Source organism: Lithohypha guttulata, assembly GCF_036872675.1.
Source record: "Lithohypha guttulata strain CCFEE 5908 chromosome Unknown scaffold_3, whole genome shotgun sequence".
NCBI lineage: Eukaryota > Fungi > Ascomycota > Eurotiomycetes > Chaetothyriales > Trichomeriaceae > Lithohypha > Lithohypha guttulata.
In genome coordinates this window covers 3,223,929-3,245,399 of record NW_027042752.1, presented here as the reverse complement: position 1 = coordinate 3,245,399, position 21,471 = coordinate 3,223,929, and the positions used below count along the sequence as shown (strand labels likewise).

At 48.6% G+C, this 21,471-nt stretch overlaps 11 protein-coding genes across 11 annotated transcripts; 6 read left to right on the top strand and 5 right to left on the bottom strand.

Annotated features, from left to right (window-relative positions):
• Positions 1-338: 338 nt before the first annotated feature.
• LTR64_004980 (uncharacterized protein) lies at positions 339-1,103 on the top strand (the record flags this gene model as incomplete). Its single annotated transcript, XM_064899323.1, has 1 exon — positions 339-1,103. The coding sequence occupies one exon, from the start codon at positions 339-341 to the stop codon at positions 1,101-1,103; it is 765 nt and encodes a 254-aa protein (XP_064755280.1).
• Positions 1,104-1,781: 678 nt separating this feature from the next.
• LTR64_004979 (uncharacterized protein) lies at positions 1,782-3,248 on the top strand (the record flags this gene model as incomplete). The annotated part of the gene is made up of 1 exon (XM_064899322.1): positions 1,782-3,248. The coding sequence occupies one exon, from the start codon at positions 1,782-1,784 to the stop codon at positions 3,246-3,248; it is 1,467 nt and encodes a 488-aa protein (XP_064755279.1).
• A 900-nt stretch (positions 3,249-4,148) lies between these two features.
• LTR64_004978 (uncharacterized protein) lies at positions 4,149-4,853 on the top strand (the record flags this gene model as incomplete). The annotated part of the gene is made up of 1 exon (XM_064899321.1): positions 4,149-4,853. The coding sequence occupies one exon, from the start codon at positions 4,149-4,151 to the stop codon at positions 4,851-4,853; it is 705 nt and encodes a 234-aa protein (XP_064755278.1).
• A 345-nt stretch (positions 4,854-5,198) lies between these two features.
• On the top strand, positions 5,199-5,709 carry LTR64_004977 (uncharacterized protein; the record flags this gene model as incomplete). Its single annotated transcript, XM_064899320.1, has 2 exons — positions 5,199-5,244; positions 5,429-5,709. The coding sequence occupies 2 exons, from the start codon at positions 5,199-5,201 to the stop codon at positions 5,707-5,709; spliced, it is 327 nt and encodes a 108-aa protein (XP_064755277.1).
• A 158-nt stretch (positions 5,710-5,867) lies between these two features.
• Positions 5,868-6,806, bottom strand: LTR64_004976 (uncharacterized protein; the record flags this gene model as incomplete). Its single annotated transcript, XM_064899319.1, has 3 exons — positions 5,868-6,538; positions 6,593-6,646; positions 6,746-6,806. 3 exons carry the CDS (start codon positions 6,804-6,806, stop codon positions 5,868-5,870), a joined length of 786 nt encoding a protein of 261 aa, XP_064755276.1.
• Positions 6,807-7,343: 537 nt separating this feature from the next.
• On the bottom strand, positions 7,344-7,784 carry LTR64_004975 (uncharacterized protein; the record flags this gene model as incomplete). The annotated part of the gene is made up of 1 exon (XM_064899318.1): positions 7,344-7,784. One exon carries the CDS (start codon positions 7,782-7,784, stop codon positions 7,344-7,346), a length of 441 nt encoding a protein of 146 aa, XP_064755275.1.
• A 1,440-nt stretch (positions 7,785-9,224) lies between these two features.
• On the top strand, positions 9,225-10,425 carry prt1 (subtilisin-like protein; the record flags this gene model as incomplete). Its single annotated transcript, XM_064899317.1, has 2 exons — positions 9,225-9,359; positions 9,409-10,425. The coding sequence occupies 2 exons, from the start codon at positions 9,225-9,227 to the stop codon at positions 10,423-10,425; spliced, it is 1,152 nt and encodes a 383-aa protein (XP_064755274.1).
• Positions 10,426-12,256: 1,831 nt separating this feature from the next.
• On the top strand, positions 12,257-15,612 carry LTR64_004973 (uncharacterized protein; the record flags this gene model as incomplete). Its single annotated transcript, XM_064899316.1, has 2 exons — positions 12,257-12,967; positions 15,016-15,612. 2 exons carry the CDS (start codon positions 12,257-12,259, stop codon positions 15,610-15,612), a joined length of 1,308 nt encoding a protein of 435 aa, XP_064755273.1.
• A 332-nt stretch (positions 15,613-15,944) lies between these two features.
• Positions 15,945-16,961, bottom strand: TES1_1 (acyl-CoA thioesterase; the record flags this gene model as incomplete). The annotated part of the gene is made up of 3 exons (XM_064899315.1): positions 15,945-15,998; positions 16,052-16,864; positions 16,911-16,961. The coding sequence occupies 3 exons, from the start codon at positions 16,959-16,961 to the stop codon at positions 15,945-15,947; spliced, it is 918 nt and encodes a 305-aa protein (XP_064755272.1).
• A 769-nt stretch (positions 16,962-17,730) lies between these two features.
• Positions 17,731-18,459, bottom strand: SDH3 (cytochrome b subunit of succinate dehydrogenase, Sdh3p; the record flags this gene model as incomplete). The annotated part of the gene is made up of 3 exons (XM_064899314.1): positions 17,731-18,250; positions 18,298-18,370; positions 18,420-18,459. 3 exons carry the CDS (start codon positions 18,457-18,459, stop codon positions 17,731-17,733), a joined length of 633 nt encoding a protein of 210 aa, XP_064755271.1.
• A 463-nt stretch (positions 18,460-18,922) lies between these two features.
• On the bottom strand, positions 18,923-20,789 carry DIP5 (amino acid transporter; the record flags this gene model as incomplete). Its single annotated transcript, XM_064899313.1, has 3 exons — positions 18,923-19,755; positions 19,803-20,484; positions 20,571-20,789. 3 exons carry the CDS (start codon positions 20,787-20,789, stop codon positions 18,923-18,925), a joined length of 1,734 nt encoding a protein of 577 aa, XP_064755270.1.
• Positions 20,790-21,471: the final 682 nt, after the last annotated feature.

Below are 21,471 nucleotides of genomic sequence, written 5' to 3'. Positions count from 1 at the left end.
ACGTTTTTATTCGTTGAGTAGAGCGAGAGTCAGCCGTTCATCGATCAGTAAAACAATCACTTATACCGAAGCTGTGAAGAATTCTGGCTCAATATCGCATCGGCCAGGAAGCACAGCTTCTGTGATAGAAGCCGAAGGCTTGTTAGGGTTGGAGCTCATTCGATTTAGTGACCTATCCATTCGCGAGTCTTCGTATCAACAAGGACACTCTAAACTGGCACTTTCCGGTAAAAATTAGACGACTCATGTTCAGACTCTTCCCTCGTTTCGCGGTGCCCTCCATCACAAACACCGTACGATCAGTCTCACTCTTTTCCGGAGCATTCGGCGCAAGCAAGATGGACACCGCACAGCCCTCTGTACGCTCATATAGCCCTGCGAATCCAAATGGCCCCTTCCCATACTCGTCGGCGGACATGACGCCAATGGACCCAGGTAACGACGCTGCGTTCTATGGCCCACCACGATTTGTCACTCACATCGACAACAACGCCATAGCCAAGCTCAAGGGCTACTACGACGCCGAATTGCCAAGGAAAGGCACGATATTGGATTTCTGCTCCAGCTGGATCTCGCACTATCCACCGGACGTGTTCAACCTGGCCAAGAAGCGTGACGAGCACCAGTCTAAAAGCGAGGCTCAACCAGGACAGGCGACTGTAGGAACTACCGGTAGTGAAGATCTCGTCGTCCTAGGCACAGGCATGAACCAAGCTGAATTGAAAGCGAACCCTATCCTCTGGCAATTCTCCGTCCAGGATCTCAACACTGATCCAGAAGTACACCTGCCCGCAGAGCAAGGACTACAGCTAGACGCAAGCACTTGCGTCGTAAGCATCGACTACCTGACGAAACCAGTGGACGTCTTGTCCAGTATACGGCAGCAAACGAAACAGGGCGGAACAGTCCATCTAGCTATTAGCAACAGGTGCTTCCCTACTAAAGTCGTAGGAAGATGGTTAAAGATCGACGAGCAGGAGAGGCTGGAAATGGTGGGAGATTATTTGCATTGGGCTGGGTGGAAGGAGATAGAGATTGTGGATGTGGTTAAGACTGGATTCTTTACTGATCCGTTGTGGGTTGTGAGGGCGAAGAAGTTGTAAAGTATGTATGTAACGGATAGATGTAGTGAGAGTTGTGGCTGTAGCCTCAAGTCTGTATCAGTGTTATGTTTCGGTTGTTCGCCGAACGATCAGAGCTTGTAAAATGGAATTCCCGACGTTCGTTTGCTCTTCAATACTTCACTTCCTCGACCCTCTTTTTGTTTTTCAGCCTTTTCGACATTAACCAATAAAATCAAACCTCGGCAATATCTCTTCCCCACGCCACGTGGCAAAGCTGTCAACGACTGGAGTTGTGCGCCACGCTACAAACACTGGTGCGGAAACCCAGCAGTTTGGCGTGAATGACAGCATGATACCACAGAAAATGTTTTGAGAGCTCAGACAGTGTCAGAACTCAAAACCAGTACGCCCTCGTTTTGCGAAAGGAATACTCTGGTATTGCCTGTATATTTAGAGATACTTAGGTTCTATACCTTCAGACCGATAGCACAGTATACATACGCCTACTAGACTTGGACGTTTTTATCACAGCTATTATCACAGCAGAGTCGCACAACAAAATCTCGTCTCGGATTTTCAGCGTTGGACACCGCGCAGCCCGCGGCACCCAGGTCGCAACTATTATCGATATATTACTGAAGACTTTGTTGCGCATTACCTACACAATATGATTTAGCAATTCCAAGGACGAGTTAGACTAGAATCCAGCTTGGAAATATGCTCTTCTTTCATAGACGGTCGAGGGCAACCAAACCTCGACCATGGCTCCTCGAGCTTCGATCCTCAACGTGGTTCATCACCATCACGGTAGCGACAGCGATTTTCACCGACATCTTCCTCTATGCAGTCATCGTACCCGTCTTTCCGTTTCAGCTAGCTGATCGCGTCGGCGTCGCTAAAGAGGATGTCCAGTACTGGTTGTCGATATTATTGTCAACATATAGTGCTGCTTTGCTTGTGTCAGCTCCTATGTTTGGATGGTTGAGTGACAGGATTGATGAGCGAAAGAATGTTCTGCTTGCTGGCTTGATCGTCCTTTGTGGAGCCACTGTCATGCTCTGTCTCGCGGTGAACTTGCCATTGCTTATCGTTGGTCGACTGCTTCAAGGTGCATCAGCTGGTGTGGTCTGGGTAACAGGTCTTGCTCTTCTTGCAGATACTGTCGGCAAGGAACATGCCGGCCAAGCTATGGGATATGTAGGTCTGGCTTATTCGGCAGCGGCACTGATCGCACCGTTGTTAGGTGGTGTGGTCTATGCACAAGCGGGGTATTACGCTGTCTTCGCGATGTGTTTTGGCATGATTGGGCTCGATATCGTGCTGCGACTGCTGTTGATTGAGAAGAAAGTGGCCAAAAGATGGCTGATTGTGGACAATGTTGAACCAGGTCAACACGGTGGAGCACGCCTTGAACCTATCGAACCACAAAGCCCTACTGCAGCGAAAGATATGTCAGTGCCTGATACTGAAGCTCAAGTGCCTGATCAACAAGGTACAACAAACACTATCGCCAAGAAACTCCCTCCAATGCTCATTTTACTGAAATCGAAGAGAATGCAAGCAACTTTCTGGGCATGTGCAGTCACAGCATTGACGCTTACTGTTTTCGATGTCACTCTTCCACTCTTCGTGGAACAAACCTTTCATTGGTCGTCAGTGGGAGCCGGTGTGATATTTCTTGCACTGCTTCTGCCGTCATTCTTTCAACCACTATTTGGATGGATGGTCGACAAACATGGCCCGAAATGGATGGCAGGCATCGGCTTGCTGGTTTGCATTGTCCCCTACATTTGCCTGAGGTTCGTCGACCACAACTCAATGAGTCAGAAGGTGCTTCTTTGTGCCCTTCTGTTCATCATTGGTATTGGAGTTTGTCTAGCGCTAGCTGCGACCATGACTGAGTTCACAGTCATCTGTATGGAAAAAGAGCAAAGACAGCCTGGCTCTATGGGCAGAGGTGGTGCATATGCACAATCTTACAGCCTCTTCAATGTTTCATGGGCTCTTGGAAGCTTGGTCGGAGCTTATTGGGCTGGTGGTGTCAAGCAAGCCGCAGGATGGGGTACGATGGGTTGGAGTTTAGCAATACTTTGTGCTGTTGTAAGCGTGCCTACCTTCATTTATGTAGGAGGTAGTCTCTTCAAGAAGAACAAGAACGAGCATACTGTCGCGGACTCGGCTTAGTCTGAGTGTCCGAGACGGCAACGAGCTGTGAATACAATTTCCAATCACAAAAGCTTTACCATGGTGTGATTTGCAACGGCGTAACGCGTGGTGCTGCAAGGAAAGGCACAGCATAGCAGGATTGAAGCTTAGGAAGTCAATTTCGGCAAAGTTGACATAAACGGCTGCGCGTTTCATCGCCGGCCCCGAATTCAACTGCGACTGGCTGGCGAGCTCTTGCCTTCACATTCTCCGCCCGTCGTATTACGAACATACCTTCCACGTCGATTGAGCACCAACAACGCTGAGCTATTCCTGCGGGAGCACATCATGCGTTTCAGAAGTTCGTTGAGCTTTCGTCGCGGAGATGTATGGACGCTTTGTTTCCGCGCCTGTCATCTGAGACAGACGCGCTGTGATCTCGATGTTTCGGATGGCTGCTGATCTGTACAAGGAAACAGGCTTTCGAACAAGAAGAGCTGTAAGCTTGCGCTACTCATACTGCTATTACAGTTTCACGACCATTGTTCCATGCAAGGAGAGCTATGCTAAGGAACTACTTGGCATGGCAGCGAAGAAAATGTTTACATTTTGAAGACCTTCCTTTCACAACCCTGTAACCTTGTACCAGCTTGTCTTTCCTTGTCTTGTCTTTGCTTGAACCCATATTCACTTCCAAGTGCATCTTTCTGCCTCTGGTAGGCACGATATTGTTCAACAAGCTGGTCTGAGATCAGTTTTGTGCTCTATATCATTCACAGCTTGTATTCTGTTCCTTGGTATATTTATCACTATCCATACCAAATCGCACTCTCCTTGCTGTTGTATCTAGAGCGTCTTACTTGTTTTAGATCGAGCACACGACTTTACGAAGCAAGCAAGTATTTGATTTCTAGTCTTGGTCAGGACATCAAGTCAAACATGATCAGATTTCATTTCGACATACTATTCATATCACACATTCTTCAGACTGTCCTCGCGCTTATTGCTCTCGGTCTGAATGCTTCGGTGATTCACTATTTCAACACACATGAGGGATTAGGTGGTCCGCCAGGGTACCTAGTGTTCTTAGTCTTTACCAGCACATTCACTATCCTAATCTCGATACCATACACCACGTTTGCACCAACGTATTTTCCTGCATACATCAATCGTTACACCTCCCTCGTTGTCGAACTGATATCGACAATATTCTGGTTCTCGGGGTTCGTGGCCGGTGCTGTATGGCTCGGCAAATTAGATGTCTGTGCAGGTCTGATATGTCATAACGCAAGAGCTGGCGTGGTATTTGCCGCTATGATGTTCGTCTGCTACGCTATTACGAGTCACTTTCCCGTCAAGTACTGCTTTTTCGACGACGAAAACCGAGCACTAGGCGAAGGGAATCATACTATGGGACTCAGCGGAGCTGAACGACTTCGAAAGGTGCGACTGAAGAGGGCAGCAAGCAACAATGCTGCTACGGGAAACAAAGAGTATAGTGAGGACAGTGGCATCTTGGAAAGAGTAATGGGTTCTTCGAAGCAGGTTGCTTCGGTCGTAAAGATTCGGTTTGGCAATGTGGTGCAGGAATGGAGGACAAAGGCAGGCAGAGATAAGGAAGAAGCGAGGTTCTCGAAGCAATAGCAGACAGACAACAAACATAAGTACTACAGCGAGTATGGTCTGAACAGACTCTTCTGAAAAGGTGAAGCCCCTGGCTGCCGCCGTCATCAACCGAGCGAGAGGATACATCTAGCACGCGACGCACGGGAAGGATGCCCTAGCAGCTCGCCGTACTGTCCAAGTATGGCGTTTCTACAACGAAGTCTTTCCAAGGTGCAGAACTCAATCTCGACGATGCGGATACGCAGTGAAGGTGCACCTCCTCGGCCAGGACCTTCACTCATGTATTTCCGATGTCCTGTTGGATTTGGTAACAACTAAAGTACCACAAAGTTACACATTTACTCACATCCCAAGATTCGAACCATGGTTGAGAAGACTTCATCAAGCCAAGGTGGTATAGCCGCTCGAGGTGAGATACAAGGACAAACGCCTAGTACTTGCATTAACGTTTTCCAGCGGCTATATGCCAAGCTCTGCTTAAAAGAAAAGCACTGAAAGACTGCTTGACCCAGACACAGACGAGAACAGTTCATCTCTTCATAGCTGGCAAGACACCTTGCACTAAAGCAGTCGTCATTGCTAACTTTTCGAAGAAAGCAAAGATACCAAGATCGCTGACCTGGACCGAATCTTTGAGCGAATCTGCAAGCAAGGCAAGCGAAAGGTCACAGTTCTGCTCAAGTTATTGGAGGAGGTTAAAGAGGACCAGGAGAAGGCTATGCCGAAGAATACGAAAGAGAATAAAAGAGAACAGAAGAAGCCGGAGGACGTCAAGGAGGCAGTCGATCCTCGTGCCCAGAGGAGGAAAGGTCTGCTCAGAGCCGTACAGCTCTACGAAAGAAGAATGCTGAAGAAGTGGCACCAACAGCTTTGAGGGTGTTGGCGTGGAGATTGAAGGGGAGGAGCAAGAGAATTTGGACGCTACACTGTGATAGTCCAGCAACCTGAGAATCTGCAGTTTATGGTTTAGAACTGCTCATGTGCATCTAATGCAATTTTGATGGGGATCTTTGTGACAGGATGAGCTCTTTCTCAGCATATGTCCTCGACCTTCAGCTTCTCCCCGCTGGGTTCTCCCAGATCTGTCCTCAACCTCCTCCCAAACAACTCAATAAGCATCTCAAAGCACACCTTCGTAATCGCCGCATCATAACGATCCTTACTGAGCTCATCTCTGATAAATGCATGTTGTGCCCCTGCGATCTCGTAGAAACTGAACTCCACTCCAGCATCGTGCAAGGTCTGTCTGATCAAAGTCCTTCCATCAACAGGAACATGATTGTCATTCTTCCCAAAGATCATCACAAGCTCTCCTTTGATGTCTCCTGCTCTCTGTAGACTATCGTCATTCTTGCCTGCACCGAGACTATGGCTATGGATATCTGTAGCGAAGTAGCACACAGCTGCGGACACTCGCGAGTCCAGAGCACAACGGTATGCCAGATGACCACCAAGACACATTCCGGTAGCCCCTATCCTGCCACTACACGTTGGCATGTTCAGGAGTGTAGTCACGGACAATTCAGCGTCCTCGTCGTAGGCTGAAAGTTTCTTCGTGATTTTCCACTCATTTCCAGCGTCTGTACCAGGAACATCGTATGCGAGCGCTTCTGGACCAGTGAACTCGTGGTACGAGGACGGAGCTGCGACAATATAGCCCTGTGAGGCTATCTGGCGAGCGAAGCGCTGGACCGGACCAGTGACTAGGATATATCGTCAGTGTTTGTAGTTGGACGCGTGCCAGGGCAATAGCGTACCTTGATAGATCTCAGAGAAGACGACTACACCCGGAAACTTGGCGTGCGGATATCCTGAAATTACAGGATGCGTGATGAATATACCTTTTGCGAAGTTTCATCTCAGTAATAGTGCTCAGCTGGGGGCCGTGGTGTGGTGGAGGAGGGGCTCACGCATCGTGCCTGGCCCGTCTGCCTGGGTTTGAACATCTTTGTGGAATTCTTTGATCAGCATCTTGTGAACTACTGTGTCTCAAAGGATACGGACGTGGTATATGGTCAACAGCTGGTACGATAAATGGTGTGATAGCGTGACTGTTTACTTCGAGCGGAAGGACAGAACCGACAGTGGTGGTTTATCGATAAACAATTCTCCTCCGCGGCTAGAGTATCATCTAAACGCACGCGTGTTTATCAATTGAGAGCTTATATTACCGACACTCATGAAGGCTGGCCTACTCCATGCCTTGCTAATATTCACTTGATGGATCTTCTGCCCTTCAGTCGCCCGCGCACAGAGGCAATCTATCTTCTCCATTCATTGGGTAGAGTAGTTCGATACAAGCAAGATGCTTGACCTAAGATCGTCACAAAATCGCCAGCATGGATTGAGCACTAGGTATAATTTCAATATCGCATTGCGCACTATTTAGCTGATCTACCACATCCCGCTTTCTCGTCATCAGTTTCCTATCTCCTCTCAATTTCTTTTTCACTAGTGTGACTGAACTGTATATGGCGCATGCACGCGTCGTTTGTGGTGATTGTAGACCTAGGTCAAGGTCTGAATGAATCGATAGGCCTCGGCGAGTGCAGTATCGACGGGACCTTTAGCCTGGTCTGGAGATGGCACCTTCTCGTTACTGCTTTCAAAGCTGTGCGAGGAAGCCCACTCTTGTGTTTGACTGATCAAGGGGAAGAGTGCACCGAGGAGTGGGTTCCTGCTGGCGCCGCCAGTGGCCAAGTCGAGGATGGGAGTGATACCAGGGAGGAAGATGCTGCCAAGGAATGCAGCTTGGTCTCCCTCGTAGTCACCGGTCGAGGAGCCAACCTTTTGCAGGGCTGCTTGTGCTCTCTTTGCTGCTTCGACTTGCTCAGATGTCAGGGGGGCATCCTCTTCAGCTGCGCCGAAGAGTCCCTTGAATGTGTTGATGAGATTAGGGAGTTGGGTGATGAGAGTTGGAAGGACAGCAGCAGCTACGGCACCGGCCATTTTGAAGGATAGTTGTTTGGAAGGATTTAGTCTTCTGAAGGATAGAGTCTGAGTTTTTGCTGGTTCTTGTTTGCTGAATCTTGTTTGTGTCTCGAGCAGAGAAGTGTGCAGTTTTCAAGCCTTATATATTCGAGAAACGTATTCTCGGATCTCGTTCAGCGCGACGTTCCCTCTGTTCATGGGCGTACATGTGAGAACTGCCTCGCATGACTTCGGTATCGTGATTCTGCGGCTAGAATTGGAGCTGAAAAGCATCTTGAGCACAACCGTGTACCATTGTCCTCTATTCTACCTCTTTTCGATCAACCCATCGCCTCTTTTCACAGTCAGCTAATCATCTTGACCAGTGGCTGAACAGTAGCAGAACCTTTGATTCTGGAATCCTTGACACCGCGCTGGCTTGCCTATTCTCTATGCCGAGAAATATGCACCAGACATGTTGTGGCTTGATAGAAATCATCAGCTGAATATTTCTGTCTCAACACATGCGCGCATGCACGAACTTAGAGTTCTTCAGTCAGCCATTTTCGATGACTACACCGGCATTTCATCAAGAGTGAGCTGCAAACAATGCGTCCGCGTCAAGGGTGTGTCAAAGCAATTGGCTTCCGGAGGTGTGGTTGATTGCCATTTGATGGTGATGGCGCGAAAACTATGAGCGAGAGGGGGGAAGCTGACCGCTGACCGGTAAACACCTGGACACAAGCATTGATACGAGCCTTTGATGGGAGGTTGCCGTGATTCGACGTTGAGAACGCATTGTAGAGGCCCAGGCTTAGCCCAAGATAGACTGAATCTGAATGCTAGTATACGAGATTTAGAGTTTGGGGGACTGTGATATGTGCAAAGTAGACGGTTCCGATGACTAGCCGAAAATACTCTTTCTATCCCAACGCCAAGCCTAAGGCGTAGCTGAGAAACGCTGGCACATTTGGAAGACGTTACTCGAACCTTGAGTTGCGTGATCAATGTGTTGTGAGAATCTTGACAGGTCAATATCGGCAACTAGTGCTAGTCGAAGTCATCGCTTTCACCTAGTCCAGCCGAATAAAGGACCTTCTCTCCGACATCCCTCTGGTTGATCTCACGTGTGTGATTGCAGCATAGCTGTGCTCAAGCGTTTTTGACCTGCAGGAGATATACGAACGCCTCAAGCAGCTAGACATGTGATTCGTAAGGTACCATGAAGAAACAGTGAACTAGAACATCTTACTTGTCGATATGTTTGCATCGGATTGATGCGAAGCGCACGCGCAGCGATGTTCCAGCCGTTCCTGGCTTGCGGTCGTCGCTGCGAGTTAATCTTCACTCTGCCGCAGACGTGTATAATTTCACCTTTACCGGAAACCGTTCGACGGTAAGTCATTGATATAGGCTGGAGAGACACGCCTCTTAGTAGCCATAACTTTGGCGAGAGTCATCCCGTTGCCTGCTTGTACAATGGAGGGCGGCTGCTCGTTCATCCCAGGTTATGTTTTCGAGGACATTGCTGCGTTGCAGGATGTCGAAAAAGATTTGAAGGAATTAGCACAATCGACGCTCGACGTGGCGCAACTAAAGGATATCGAGAAGGACGTAGGTTGAGGTCGAATTCTTTGCGATCGTTGGCGACTGACTCACACAGCTCGACGACATACTGACTCAACTAGATGAGTTACTGCGGCAAGAGCAAGGGGACCGGACAGATCAAGACTCTGCATTCGAAGCGCCTGGACTTACTCGCAAGATATATTCTCTCGCCAATGCGGGAGTTGGTGACGCGAAGAGGAATACAGACTTGGCTCAGCTTGTTCGACACGAAGCCAGCCCTGACTCAACTGAGGACATAGCAGTCAATAAATGTTACGAATACTTCGGCGATGTCTACAACTTCTTCTCTGAGTTGTTCGAGCGCAATTCGATAGACAACAATGGGATGCCACTCATCGGAGTGGTGCACTATGGCACCAACTACGCCAACGCTCAATGGATTGCTGACAAGAAGCTTATAATCTTCGGCGATGGCTTTGCGCGCGATTCTTCGGATGCTGCCAAACCCAAGGCTGATCACACTGGATACTTTGGTAACTTTTATGATTCCTTAGATCTCATGGCCCACGAGATCATGCACGGGATCACGACTTGCGTGACGAAGGTAGTACCGGGTCCCTGTGAAACTGGGGCATTAGTCGAGCACATAGCCGATGTTTTCGGTATCATGGTCAAGCAGCACAAGTTGCAGCACACTGTCGAGCAGGCTGATTGGCTGATTGGGCAAGAGCTCATCCTCCCTGAGTTGAAGGACATGGCCCTCAGGTCATTCAAAAGTCCCGGCACTGCCTATATACTTCCAAACAACTATGGCAGAGATAAACAGATAGCACATTGCGATCAATTCAAGCCCTGGGCGGATCCGCACATCAATTCTGGAATACTCAATCATGCATTCTATCTAGCTGCAATGGAGGTTGGCGGTCACTCCTGGGAGAAACTTGGCAAGATCTGGTGGAAGACATTGACAGAGAGCAAGATAGACTTCAGTCAGCTCAAAGGCACCTGGGTTCCGTTTGCTCGGAAGACTGTTGAATTCGCACAAGAATACGGACAAGGTGTACAGAACGCTATCTCAAATGCTTGGGGAAGTGTAGGCATCAAAATCTGAGCGCAGAGCTGTTGTGCTCAGCTTGATGGCAATAGGGTGAAATCGTGATCGATATCCTACGATGATGCATTTTCGACCGTATTAGAATACTGTTCATCATTCCGCACTGCACGATAGCATGGTCATTCTACCATTCGTCGTGGTGTCGAAGTGCTCTAGCTGGTGGTTCCGATAATGGCACTTTGCTGCTTCCCTGACACTTTTATCGGAAACTACAACATTTCGAGCCCTATCAATAATTGTGAGCCTGTAGGTTGCTGACAGCAAGCTTTGGCCGTGTCTTGTAAGTAAGTTAGTTCGACTAAGAGAAAGTGGAGATAGGTTTCCCGTCGAGGCAGGTGCCGGAGGCCCCACCAACGTGCATCTTGAACTTACAAGGATCACTCAGCCCCCAATTTCTCCCCGCAACAAATGCGGCCGAGGGTGCCTACAGTACTACTACCTCTAGGAGTTGCAACAAATTGGTTTTCACAATTCCGCATGTTCTAAGCACTCCGATGAAAGAATCGTACAGCTCCAGAGTATAACACGATCCTGCAGAGGCACGAAAAATGGCTGAAATTCGGCTTCTTCGTTCGCGAAGTGAAGTGGGGCTCTCCACCAAGCACTCGCCTGACAACGATACAGTTAGAGAATCCTTGGCCTGGGTAAACTTTATGATCACTCTAGCCTTAGTCTAAGCAGCTGGTAGTCAGCCAGGGCTGCATGACGAGCTGAGGAATTCGAACAATTAAGAGCCGATACCTCGTGATTGCGGAGCCTCACATTCCACCTATTTTTGAAACGTGCACATCTGCAGAGCGTCGTACGAGAAACAAAGTCCAACACGTTTGGAGAGGCAAAGACCTTCCACACAAAGGAGACAGGCCACTGCTGGTATACATCTGACGGGAAGAAGCTGAGATGCAGATGTTGTCGACCTGTTTCAACTGAGCCTGCACTGGTATTGCATATCAAGCTCTCTTGAGCTTATGAAACATTCTGACAAGACATCTCAGCTTGATGTTAATTAACGGCTTCGAACGGCCCGCTCCCAATTGTTCAACTAAGCCACATGGGGGAATCAGCATGAGAATAAGCGAGAATACACGTCAACCCTAAATTTTCTATGCAAGATAGAGATTCACCAGCTCCATGCAGGCAGGATGTTCTGAACCACGCACACATGTCGGTTTCTTCTATCGATACCCTTCAATATTTGGCCCGGCTGATCTCGGCACAACTATCACAAAACAGGCAACTGTATTAATGGGCGTTTCCCTTTCAGCTGAAGGAGTAACACACTCTGAACTCGAGTGCAAGTCCAAGCACCGCAACATGGTTGTGCGCTTTCCGTGCATTGACTCGCTTGGGCATGCGATGCGGAACTCAGCTGCAAATCAGGCAGATGGCGCAAAGAACGTGGTGAACCTGCACAGAGCTTGTCACATTTCATGATCAGCTATGTCTCCACTTCTGCCCACAGGTGTTTCTGTAAAGCGGTGCACAGATGTGCTCGCTTATAAACAGTCACAAGGCTTTGCTGCTCGCCGACAGAGATCTAGACCGACTGGCTGGGCAGCTGGACTCCAAGCTGAATAACTCGCCTGGCAGTATTTTTCATACCAGCTCACAACGACTTCACACTAGAACAGCACGATCCTTGAGAGTCAGCAAAGGAGCAAGTTCCATAAGGACAGGCAGCCTCGGTCCCTAACCTACTCCCCTCTGCACAGGTACATTCCTCTTCATAGTCAGACTGGCTGAACTATTTGATCCTTGGTGTGGTGATATCAACGAACGCGCTTCAAAAGCTCTTGCTGAAGGGAGAACGAATCCTGTAAGCTCCAACATGGCGACCATCGTTCCACATGGGCAACTTGCAAAATATCCTTGTGACACACAAGAAGAAGACGATCCTAGCTTCGGCCATGCTCCGTTGTCCAATCTAGCTGGAACGACCGGCGACAACGCACCAGGAGAACCAGACGATCTCGTCTTGGGCTTCGGAACCATAGTTCCCCGCTGGGACACCAGAGCATCAGAAGGCACAAAACTCCAGTACTATGTGCAGACAGAGGGTTTTCCATCCACCGACCAAGCGAGAAACGCGGCAGCAACGTTTCAAAAAGCCGCAGATTCGTGGAACGAACTGAAGACTGGCGTCACTATCTTGCAGACGACTGATCTAGCAAGCGCAAACTTCTACCTGGTATACAAAACCAATCCTACATCAGGACCCGGAACAAATACTCTAGCCCGAGCATTCTTCCCTCACGAAATAGGTCAGGACGTCGTGGTCTTTCAACGAGGCTTGGAACCCAGCTACAAGTCCATCCTGAATAACGTGTTTCAACACGAAATCGGACACATACTTGGTCTGCGGCATGAATTTGCCATCACAGGAGACGAGAGCAAGAGATTGAGGGCGGAAGGTAATGGTGCGGTCCAGTTCATGGAGATGAATTATGATTCGATAATGAGTTACAATATGCCACCGAGAATTCAGGATAGTGACAGAGAACAGGTAGTCAAGTTCTACCAAATGCCCAATGGGTTTATGGTAGGTGGTAGCCCTATCACTGACTACCAGCCTCAGATTCGACGGCAAAATAGATAGTTTCGCTTTCGAGCGGAAGAGGGAGCATGAGGGAATCCGTTAGTATCAAGTTACCATGGACGTAGTTGTTCGAAATTGCGATGTGATTCAATCCCAGTGAAGCAGCTTGTAATCGTGCTTTGACGTTCGCATCAAGGCGAATTGAAATGACTGAATTACTTGATGTAGTCGAGAAGTTCAAAAGCGTCCTTCACATTGAATCAGAGTGGTCGAGCTTTCTTCTCTTCCGCCTCGGCGAATCGTCGGAGTGCGCTAGCATGGACTCGACTACTGCGAATTCCTGCTGAACCTTTGAGTTGTCTTGACAGATACGGTGTGCATGCGCTTCGATGCTGGATGTGTTGACAGACGAGACACCACTCGTTTTGTTTCTCCGAATATTTGTGATCAACTCTGCAATCTCTTCGCTGTTGCCAGCTCGACAAATTGCGAGAAGACTTTGCAACAGCATCGGGAATTTTTGCACGTTGTTTTCCCCAGATAAGGCTATATCTTCAGGCGGTGCCATGCTTTGGCGACTTTGTGCGCCCAGTATCACGTTCCGGCCTTGTGCTGATTGGGTTATTCGGTCTTGGTGATGTCCTTCCATTTTCATTGGATCTTGTCCGAGGTGCACATAGAGCTAGGAAATGTTAGTTGACCTAAGATGTTCGTCATACTCGCACAGACCTTGTCTGATACTTCAGTGCCAAATCGCGACGAAGAGGCAAGATTGTCGAGTTTGAGCTTTGGCTAATTCTTTCAAAGAGATGAGCAGTGAGATGTAGTACTTTTGGAAGTATGCTAAAGCAAGCAGTGAAAGATCAAGTAAGGTATAAAGTCAACAGGTAAGAGATCTGGGGGTGTGACAATCGGAAGTGCAAGGCCAGGGAATATGTTCTAAATCTTCAAAGTACCGCTGCTGTACGTGCCGTTATCGTGGCAATCGCCGACATCACCTGAGAGTCGAGTCACTGCAGGATCATCCATGAGTAACAGGGCTATGTGGGTAGGGTCACAAGATTAGTGGGGAGAAAGTGTGGAAAGAGCCGGTGGATTCAGAATTGTAAATCCGCCACGAAAAACCATGTTTCTCGAGATCCTTTGAGGCAAGTGGTCAATCAATCTTCGTTGGGATATAACTCCGCCAGTATCGATCGAGCCGGAAATGCGGAAGTGTTCTCCGGCGCTTGTAAATCGAATGTATCCACCCTTGAGATATCAGGCCCACAACAACAACTGAATTAAGTTCTCAGACCCGAGGATAGCATCATCGATCGGAAAAGGTGTCGCTGGCCAGCTCATTGCAAACTGGGAATTACAAGCGTGATGGTGCCGTCGCATGCGCAAAGTTTACATCTCGCTTCCGACGGCTTCCGTCCAAACTAATCACTGGTTTCCAACCATTAGCCACCAGCCGGCCAAACATTGAAGTGATTCAAGTAGGACTCAGAGAAGATATTTAAAAATGCCTGGGAGGTTCGCCCGTGTAGATTTGGTACACAGGAGACAGTTAGTAATGTGTGCAATCATGGAACCACACCGTTAGGTTTTTGAGAAAGTCTTGTGAAAGTCCGTGCATATAATAGGATCGAAGGACGTATTTCTCTATACCACATGGTTAATTAGCTTTACACCCGAAAGGTCAGTAGTGAGTCAGGTTTCCTTAACATGTGTCGTGGTAGAGATCTTAGCTCCCCATCTCATTTCAAATTCTGGGGGGCGGCTCGTGGCCGGGAATTACTTGCGTGGCATCATCACTATCAGTCTTTAGGAAAACCCCACCTAGTAGCGGACAGGCAATTCGAGGCTAAAAGCTTTGAAAGGTTGTTGACCTTCGAGTTTCGAGGTCGTGGCTCGTTCACTCAATGCACCTGTTCTGATACACCTTGCTGTTAGTACTGTACCGTATGGTGTGTGGATGTAGCGTGTAAGTGATACATACAGAGTGGTAAAAGGTGGAGTGGTTAGTGACGCGTATGTGTAATGACTGAGTCGCAATTGCCCAACAGCGCTTATTCCCAGTGCTGGAGGATGGCGACGACAACCATCGGCACGAACAAAACTCGACAAAGAAGAGGAAAGCTCTACACGATGTTGATGATACAGATGCACGTTTGAACAGTGCTGGGGCCTCGTCCAAAGCACCAAAAATCGATGCCCAAGCACGAGCATCCGCCAGTAGGCCTACTGCCCAACTTTCGATTCAGGCCAGCCAAAATACACGTCCAGAGTCACGTCTGAGCGGACGTCGGGCTGTGATCAAAGACTGGCCGCAGATTCAAGAAGTCGATGCTTTCACCAATGCATCAGTTGGCGAGCAGCGTGCCGAGATCAAGAGATATATGAGGGATCTTCAAGAGTACGCTCGTGCGATCCAGGCCGGTACAATACCAACACACTTCGTCGCCAAGTTTTTTCGGCGGCTCGGCACACACTTCCAGCATCTGGACAACGCCCGTGATCGCTTGATCGCTCTCCAGAGCAAACAAGTCGCACGAGAAGCACAAATCTTGGCCCTGATTCAGGAATCGACGGCTGATAGCAAAGAAGAAGCAGATTTGTACAACAGCATGATTGAGGACATTGTTCAGGAATCGCAGGATTAGACCCGACGGTAGTGGTGGAAGGCAGCAGCTGTACGTCGAAGTAAGAACAGTTGCCGCTTTGCCCATCGCATAGTCAGGAATCGGCAGGTCCATTACATATTGGTTTTTTCATATGGCGGAGCAGCATTGTCTTGTCCCGTTCAGTGACGCCAGGCAATTGCGTTCTGATTATGCTCAGAAAGGTATTGTCTTGGGGAGCACACGTGGGCTGTGATCGTTGCTGCTGAAACATCTCCTTCTTTTACTGCTATTGGACTTCTCCGACCCGAGTATCTGTATGATTGTTCTATTCCTACCATGGGAAAGTCGAGAGCCCTGGTGAGAGCTCCTTGTTACAGTTTCGCAATGGACTTCGACGCAGAGTCTTGCTTAAAGACATAAAAAGACTACAGATGCTATGGTCAGTCACTGCCACGAGACACACATCAGAGTAACTTACCTCTTGTTCGCACGTTGCTATCAGCACGCCATCTTCACTAAATAGATTCGAATGTAACATCGCCCTTCCATCTTTTGCCCACGAAGTTCGCGCCTCAGTGTATATCAACTCGTCCGCTCGAAACCCACCATGTACGTGAAAATGAACCGCATGATTCAAACTAGTGAAAACCTTCACATTATTCTCGGTCAGTGTCTGACTTTCATCATCGGTCTCAGGCAAGCCAAACGTGATCTTATTTAGCTGAAGAGGAGCACTGATAGCCCAGCAATCGGAGAGGCTGATGACGCCCAATAAATGGCTCAGCGAACCAGGACCAGCTTGGATGGGCGTGACCTGGGAAACAAACGTGCAGATACCTGTTTCTGGGGCTTCGGAATCACTCTTGAAGACTGGTTGTGTTCTTTGGATCTTGATGAATGGACCCAGGTCGCCTTTTGGGAATAACATATCCCTGGTAATGCTTGACAGTTTATGTGTTGTCTCTCTGGACACAGCATATTCCATAGCTCGACCTGTCCACGGAGAAGTATTGACGAAAGTAATGTTGACTTGGTACAGCATGGTCTGCCCCTGCTTGGCCATTACCGATCTGACGGCAAACCTCCTGCCATTGCTCAGTCGTGTGACATGAAACCTCATGGGCGACTTCACATTCGGTGCATTAAGAAAGTCGGTATGCAAGCTATCGAGAGTGAAGTTGTCTGGTGCTGTTCGTGATGCAGCAGCTGCTGCGAGAGACATCAGTGCTGGACCTGGAGCTGTACCACTGCCGGGCCATGTCCATATCTGATGTACATTCTCAAAGACGTCCTTTACAAAATCAGTACCGAATGTTGATTCGGGCTTATGCTCTTACCTCAGAGATCTCTTTCAGCTGCAAGCTCTCTTCGAAGGTCAATTTCGTCATGGCTGAATGAACCACGTTTCTGGTACGCGTCAAGAATGCTTGCTGCGGCTTGATTCACATCGACAGGATATGTGTTTAAAAGGTCTTGAGATGGTAACGGCTTTCAGAGTTTGGCAGTGTCTTGTGCGAATCGCCGCGTGTGTCAAATCAGGTGAAAATTTCCAGACATGCCTGCAGCACTCGTGCTTTTCGGAAAGCTAGATAAACTTCTGCTACAATTTTCTGGGATGTTGTAGCATCAGATCAATCGTTCTATGAAGAAGGAGCTCGTGTTCGGTGGACGGTGAAATCCAGCCGAGGTTGGATTTTGAAGGTCTTTGCTCATTGCATTCTTGCCTCCCCGACTCGCAAGACAGACAGATGACCAGAAAGGCGTCCGAACTTTGGGCCGTAGAGGGTTGGATGGCCAGCTGCTACGTACGTTAATTGTTATAAACAAGATAGACGTGATGTTTGATTTCGTATAGAAGGTGAACTTTGTCAACTTGATGCTAGATGTCCGCCAGTGTCCGTTGAGTACACCCTCCCTGATTATGGCTCCATTGCCATGCTCAATATCTCGATACCTTTTCTAACACTATCTACTCACAGGCTGGAGTAAAGCGCTTGGTTCAGGACATGATCAGTGCTCACAAGGGCTCTAGGGGGCGAAGCTGCAATAAAGCAGTCCTTCTCAAAAGAAAGTAAGCAGACCAGTAATAAAGCAATCGACCGTCTCGTAAATTCTAGTTCTTCATTGTACTAAACACATAACTCTTCGCCCGTCCTCCTAGTAGAAAGTCAAACCAAGAGCAGTCACGAAACTCAGAGCAATCACAGTCCACCCAGTCACAATGACCTGTTTATTTGTCAAAACTGCTCCCAAATCCCAAGTCAAATGCCTCAGCCCGTTGAAGCTGTGGAACGTGAATGGCCATGCGATCAAGAACTTTGTCGCGACTTTTGCAGCTACTGGCCAAGCAGCGACGGTTGCGGCCATGGTTGCACTCTCCAAATGCCATCCGAAAGCAGGAGCGACGAGGTATGCAAAGCCGAAGATGTACAGACCACCGGAGAGGATGCTTCCGGTGACTCGGTTCATGGCTGAGGGGATCCATGTTACTTGCGGTCTGTAAATTCCTAAGTGAGGTGAAACAGGTCGGTTCTTGCGTTGGCTTGCGAGCAGCTTGTTGGCTTCCTCGCTCGAGACGGGTAATGAGGTCGATGTTGGGCTGGTTGCTGCAAGTCTAAGAGGAAGTAGTGTCAGTGCATGTTCTTGCTCTCTATCTTGATATGGCTCTTCAGCGGTTCTTCCGCTTCAGACAGCACTTCTTGTTGTCCATCTCTCTTGACTAACCTTATTTGGCCAGTTGCAATGGCTGCAGGGCTTAACATTCGCGTTGAGGAGTTCGTTGGTCGTATCGTAGCGACTGCAAATCGGTCAGTCATCGGTATGTCAAGCTCATAGTCGCCACTTACGTCGTCGCATGGACGTCTGTACCGCCCTCTGGGAAAACATATTGACGGACATATCGGAGTCAACACCTTTCAATCGCAAGGAAAGTTGTTGTTGCTGCTCAGTAAAGGTAAGCCCACCTCAAGCTGTCGATGATGGCTTGAGCAATAACGATCGAGGGCAGTCACCTCGGAAGTAGCCGCTAGCCAATCAGACAGGTGATGATTGTATGCTGCCTTAGGCATGGATAAAAGGGCAGGCACACGTCTAAACAACAGGGTTTGGATGCCTACGAGAACAGTCTCGATGCGTATGCATTGTTACTACCTTCACGCCAAACTCGGCGTCAAATCTTATGTCTGTGATTCTCTTGTTTCGGCTCTGGGAGTCACCAAGTTGAGCATGATGTGTACAAAGCAAGTCGATGATTAAGTGTTCAGAGCTTGTATTCACTTTCTGCAGAAAATCGCTTGCTATTTCACAATACTTGTGTTTTGATCATTAAGTCGTGAACCACTCCAGCACTCTAGAAGAGCCAGCCAATGAAGGTCTTGTAGAACCAGCCAGCCTTTCCTTTCTTTTCACCTTGAGCCTGTTTTTTGGCAGCCTTAGCAGCCAAAAACTCTTCCTCCTCCCTGTCAATGATGTCCTTGCCAGTATAGAAATCCGCTTCGTGAGCCTTAACACCCTTGCTCTTCGTCAAGATCTTGTGTCCAAAGAGAAGAATCAAATAGATTGGGATGCCGATATAACCAGTGACAAAGTTCTTGTAATCAAAATTGCCATAACTTCGGCTGTAGGTGAAGACGCTGAAGTTCTTGGTTACGGCGATCAACACACAGAATATTAGAGCACCCCAGGAGCCATTGATTCCCAATGGAGCAACGAAGGGTAGTGCACTGTCTGGAAGGTTTTGTGCTCGTCGTGCTTTGATCCACCAGATATGGGTGACCAATATACTGATCCAGGTTTCTAGACCGAAAATGGTGACGAGATTGACAAAGTATCCGAATACAGTCTTGGAATCATCTGCGACGTTCATGTATGCCAGTAGAGCAAACATAGCACTCATTCCCAAAGCATAGATTGGCACACCTCGTGAGTCGGTCCGTTTGAAAATCCTTGGTGCGTTGCCGTTGACAGCTAGGCCGTATAGTGTTCTGCTCGCAATGTAAAGATCGCTGTTGCTAGCCGAGAATACGAAGAGCAGAATTGCTCCGTTGATGACACTGGGGAGACCTTGGATGCCAGCTTCGAGAATAGCGACAACAAATGGTGAAGCGGAGGCCCCAGTCGTCTGCTTGGTAGCGAAGGTGAGTTCTGGAGAATTGTATGGTACACACATGCCGATGAATAGTACTAGAGAAGTTAGCCCAGTACGGAAAAGTAATGCTGGATCTATTCACCTGACAAGCAGTAGAAGAACAAGATTCGGTAGAATGTCAGCTTGATGGCTCGTGGAACCACCTTTCTTGGATTTTGAGCCTCTCCAACCGTAACACCCACGAGTTCGGTTCCCAAATATGCAAATACTGCTGTGACCATGGTAGACCAGAAGCCTAAGAATCGACCCGCAGCGCCTTCCATGATGTACTCGTTGAAAGCGCCTGGATTCTTCCAGTATCGAAAGCCTCTTCGATCTCCATCAGCCCCACCAAGAGCAATGACTAGAGCAAGAATGATCAGCCCGACAATTGTGACGACCTTGATAGACGAAAGCCAGAACTCGAATTCACCAAAGAAGCGGATACCGAAGTAGTTGATAGCGATGATGACAACCAGGAAGATTGTAATCCAGACACCAGGATTGATTCGGTCGCGATCAACCCAGTACTGAATGACCAATGCCGCTGCCGTCAGCTGGTTCGGGGTGACAATGATGTATTTGAACCAATATGTCCAACCTAGAGCGAAACCCAGTGAAGGATCGCAGAAGCGAGTAGCATAGCCAGTAAAACCAGAGGACATCGGAAGCCACGCAGCCATTTCTCCCAAGGCTGCCATGACCAAGTAAACTAGGAAACCAACCATAGTGTAGGCGATGAACACAGAACCAGGACCAGCACGAGCTAAAGCAGCACCAGTACCCTATCAAAATATTAGCCTCCCTTTGTAGGTTAGGCAGCCGCTGTCGTGAAGATGTGCTCCGCTTGTAGTCTTTTGTGAGAACTTACGATGATCAACCCAGTACCGATAGCACCACCAATGGCTATCATAGTAATATGACGAGCTTTCAGCCCTCGGTGAAGTGCTGTACCAGCAGCGACTTCGTGGCCAGCCACTTGAATCGTTGGGCCTTCGCCATTGTGATAGCCCTTGTCGCCCAGTGTATGCTGTCCTTTCTCAGGAGGCCATTCGTCAGGCGACGGTGTATCGCGCACACCGTTATGCATGGTGGACTTCAATAGCAGAACGTAAGATGAGGGAAGACGAAGTGAAATCGATGTCTAAAATAGACGATAAACAGACACGTCTCACGAGCAGACAGGAGCGTGACACTTTATCTTCTGGCAGACTCGCACAACCGATCAGATATTCATTATTGCCTCTCAAGTGACGGGCAATAATAGCCACCATCGGAAAGGCCGCCAAGGCAGTTTTCACCCGCCTATCAAGCAGGGTTGCATTGGAGGTTCTGGTCTTGCAGCTTTGCAGGAACGCGCCAAGGACGCTTAAGAGCGGGAAAGATACGTTTCTGTTTTGTAACAGGTTCTCAAGCGGTCGTAGCCCCACCTGAACAGGTAAGGTGATCTTGGCATGAGTCGGCCAAGCTTATAGTCCCCTGTCCTTGATCTGACGAGATACGTGCAAGCAGCCTGAGCTGGTGTGAGCAACTCGAGTACGAAGGTTGGGTGACGACAGAACGACAAGGATCTCTATCGATATGCATTGTGATCAGTCGATTCTGGCTCATACTCAAGTGCTTTCGAGATCGCATCCTCACAGAGCCTGTATACATCAATTCAAACACAACGTTGGGATGTCGTGCCAACAATGTGACACAAAATGCACCACAACCAGGAAGCTAGCAGACTCTAACCTTCAGCAGACCTCGGAAGGGCTCAATGAAAGCCT